The sequence below is a fragment of the Melampsora larici-populina genome, assembly GCF_000204055.1.
Source record: "Melampsora larici-populina 98AG31 unplaced genomic scaffold MELLAscaffold_85, whole genome shotgun sequence".
Lineage (NCBI taxonomy): Eukaryota > Fungi > Basidiomycota > Pucciniomycetes > Pucciniales > Melampsoraceae > Melampsora > Melampsora laricis-populina.
This window is the reverse complement of record NW_006768849.1, coordinates 55,220-59,183: the sequence shown is the minus strand read 5'-3', so window position 1 is coordinate 59,183 and position 3,964 is coordinate 55,220. Positions and strand designations below refer to the sequence as shown.

Below are 3,964 nucleotides of genomic sequence, written 5' to 3'. Positions count from 1 at the left end.
ACCTCTTTTTCTCTTTTTCATCTTCATCTTATATCCCCCTCAGGACGTTAAAGATCGTGATAGTACTGACTATCTTCGACTAAAGTTCCTAAAAATTATCCTCTATTTTTGATAAAGAATTGTTTTATCAAACTAACGCTGAAGCGTCATCCTAAGGCACTGCTTACGTCTAAACAACGTATTCTCCTTGGAAGGTAGTAAAAGTGATTGCACTTTTATCTTCAGAACTGGCAGCGGTTTTATTCCGCACCTAAGACAGTTATAACTAACAACTATAACTACTTTTAATTACTCACGAAGAATTTGAAAAATAATCTCCCTCTAGTTTCAAGAAATCTTGATTAAAACTAGAAAGAATACATTTTGTGAGTATCTTTCAACTCTGAACTAACTAGTATTCACCTTACTTGTAGTCTCAGGTTGACAATTGGGGGCCTCATCTTTACAAATACCTTTTTCTTTTTCTTTTGGAAAAACAAAGACAAATCGAACTCGAAACCTTTCTTTTTAATCAATTATCAAACTGACACATCAAAAGCAAGTTCGATATTGATCCAAATAGAATCGCGCATTTTTATAGCTTTTCGATCTTTTCCTCGAAAGCAACAATTTCTTATCAACCTACAGACGTTGGAGCTCTTCAGTTGTTAGAAGAACTCCCTTTTTTCTCGTTCCAACAGGAAAATCCTTTTACGGACGAAGCATACCACCAGTCGTTCGGAATCCACGTTTTAAACGTTAATCACCCGTTTCTACAACTTTACGCTAGTTTAAACGATTTAGACAACGACATTTGGATTGAGGATCTGCTTTAACAAACTCAAGAAATCGATTATAAAATAGTAAGTTAACTATTACTATCTCATAGACATTTGGTTTAGTTCGAGAGCTCTAAGAGAGATCGATTTTAACAATCCTTTTAAACTGGGTCTTCCGTGTTCGATTCGAAACAGTGAACGTAGACGAAGTTCGTACCTTAGCACCTTACAACCCGGCAGACGAAGACCTCCTAGACTACGAAGAGGCAGGAAGTGAGTCATTCGAAGACTCGTACATAACTCTATAGCTTCCATAAGTACCAGTGGCTTACGGCTCTGCTTGTGTGACGTAGTGGAACATCAACCGAACGATCAGCGAAGTATCGCTCCGTCTACAGCACCAGCTTCGGCGACAAAGAATCGCTACGCGAAGCCAGCACCGTTGAAACTACGTACGGCAGATCCGTTTCGAAGCCAAAAGACTTCACCTCGCGAGCCAAGACCAGTGTCACTACTAGAGTTCCAAGCGTCCTTTGGTAGAAAAGGTACCGCCACTCAGAATCAGTATCATCCACGTAAGAACAATCTTTTAAGAAAGAAATCTTGTAAAATTTGACCTTTTAGACACAACCAACATACTAATACCCTGATGGCTCCCACCACTAGAAGCGGCTCCTCGCGAGCACCCAGCGTTGCAGACGCAACAACTACGGTCGGCGATGATGATCGACGAGGTTCCCAACCTCCAGTCAGCAGTCGAAAGCCAAGCACCTCCACCACCACCTCCAAAAGGAGTAAGACGGCCCCTCACGATAGAAGAGACCGACTTACTCCTGATGCACAGAGCGAACTACGACGTGTGGGAACAGGCCAAGACCCAGAAAGATCGAGCAGCCTTCAAGAAAGCGACACTCAAAGGCAAGGCCTCTCACAGACAACTGTCCAAACTGATGGGCTTCAAGTATCTAATGGAGCATACCAACAGTTGGAACCCAGCGATCTGGGATTGGAATACTTTCGAGCTCAGAGCGAAAGGGAAACCTCCATCCTCGGACCCCCATCCACGTCGAAATCAAACCAGTTCTCGCCAAGGGAATTCCAACGGCGAACTAGTGATTCAACTCATCAGAGAGGCAGGCAAGGCAGTGAGGAACTAGACCTCACCATTCTCCCTTTAGATCAAGAACTTATCAATCCTGTATTTCATCACCTGAAAATGTACCTTGACCCCATTGTATGTAATCAGGACAAGTTGTTTAATGAAATAAAAACCATGTTGTCACTCGTTAAAAGTCGTGATGCGAATAGAAGAATTGATGTGATTGATAAAACAATTGCTGAGCTGATTAAGAACGTGAATGATCAAGTAAAAACGTTGAATCAAATAGGTTTAGTAGTAAAGAAAGCATCTGAGAACATGACAGAAACTAAGCAAGGTCTGCATAAATGGACAACTGATGCTATCGAAGCTATAGACAATGCAATGGCTGGTACACGTCAACTGCTTGTGGATAATAATCAGAAGCATTTAGACGACCAAACCAGGGAGATTAATAAGATGGTCCATGTTCTCAACAACAACATGAGAGCTACAAATGATACTATCCGCGAAAACAGTGAGAACCAACAGCCCACGGAACAATTCACAAAGAAAACACATGATCAGCTAGCAAACATGAATGGTATTATGAAACAATTGCAGACATCTGTGAATAAGCAAGATGAAGAACTTACACTTATGCGTTCTCATAATGAAGAAGTTATCAAGTTGCTGTCTAACCTCACCCTTGAACAATTAAGACATGATCAGGTAAGACCATTAGAAGTAGCTGCTGCAGCTAATCAACGCCAGACACCACCACACATGACAATGCGTCCAGTAATAGAGTCACACGACAGAAAGCTCCCAACCATTGAAACTGTGCAGGTGTCACAGCAATATGAACATACTGAGGAAGAAGTAGAGTGGTCTCGAAATGTGGAATCTCTTGGTAAAACCGAGAAAGGGAAAAACCGAGAAATAACAATTAAACATGAAACTCCTCCTGATAACGAACTCACTATGTATAACTTGCTGAAAAAGGAAGTGCCAAATAGTAAAGACTGGCCGAAATTCAGCGGCGAAGGCGAGTATAACCACATGACCTTCATAGAATGGGTAGATCATGTTAAACAATCTATGCATGTACCAGATGCGCTCATCACTTCACGCATGGGTTTAGCTTTAACAGGGCTAGCCCAACTTTGGTTTCTAGAAAAGAGAAACGAAGGAAGTTATACTTGGGACGAGTGGAAAGTACATATCATAGCTAAGTTCGGTACCAGAAATTGGAGGCGGAACATGCAATCTGCGTTTGATAAAGACTTTTTCAACGCAAGGGTAAATGCGGAACCAGTGAAATGGCTGGTTACACAGAAAAAGCGGTTACAAGCAGCTCAACCAAGTATATCAAAAGAGGAAGTGATTGACAAAATCCTTGAGCAATGCACAGGTGATCTGGATCACGCAGTAAGAAGTAGGCTTGGTACAGAGGACGACTTTGTACGGTTTACTACCATATTCGAAGAAGTGGTACGCCGTACTTCCATTGGTAGACAAAGACCTTTGAACAAACCAAACTTGGACTGGAAGACCCAAGCAACATCTGGTAGCAGTGCAGCCACAAAGCCCAATATTGCAAAACCACCGGTAGTAAGAGTACCAGGTAAGTGTGATACATGCGGGAGCACAGAATCAGGACATGATTTTAGAGCCTGCAGGAGAAAAAGTAAGAATATCAATGTGATTGAAGGAGACTGTGCCTCAGAACCACACACACCTACAGGAGAAGAGTTGGAAATTATTTTCAATGACGATCATGACTCTCTATACGACGACGGCGAGTACAGAGTAGTTCAAGACGATTCCTTGCAAATAGCAGATATCTCGCATCTAGAAGAAGAATTCCGAGTTATGGATATCTCATGTTTGGAAGAAACAAAATCTACATACCCAATTTTTATCCCTCGAAGGAAAACCCTGATCCAGTTAGGCAGCCCTTTTTTAACAACTATGTGCAATAGTTGGAAGATCAATATGTTGATAGATACTGGAGCGTGCAATTCCCTCATTACCCCTCGCATCCTCAACAACATATGGCCCAGTTGGGAAAGGGATATTAAGTCAGCACCGAGAAAAAACTACTTCAGTGCTTCGGGCAGCTTGA

The 3,964-nt window shown here is 42.0% G+C and overlaps 2 protein-coding genes across 2 annotated transcripts in view; both read left to right on the top strand.

The window, feature by feature from the left end:
• The window catches only part of MELLADRAFT_113456 (uncharacterized protein), a gene marked incomplete at both ends in the record, with an annotated part of 5,175 nt that extends 3,260 nt beyond the window's left edge, over positions 1–1,915 (top strand). Inside the window, 4 exons of the mRNA XM_007418142.1 lie at positions 581–737; positions 954–1,031; positions 1,067–1,333; positions 1,425–1,915. Of these exons, the coding sequence (XP_007418204.1) occupies positions 581–737; positions 954–1,031; positions 1,067–1,333; positions 1,425–1,915 (993 nt within the window). The remainder of the gene's footprint in view (positions 1–580; positions 738–953; positions 1,032–1,066; positions 1,334–1,424) is intronic.
• A 530-nt stretch (positions 1,916–2,445) lies between these two features.
• MELLADRAFT_113455 (uncharacterized protein) lies at positions 2,446–3,964 on the top strand (the record flags this gene model as incomplete). Its single annotated transcript, XM_007418143.1, has 3 exons — positions 2,446–2,822; positions 3,138–3,708; positions 3,845–3,964. The coding sequence occupies 3 exons, from the start codon at positions 2,446–2,448 to the stop codon at positions 3,962–3,964; spliced, it is 1,068 nt and encodes a 355-aa protein (XP_007418205.1).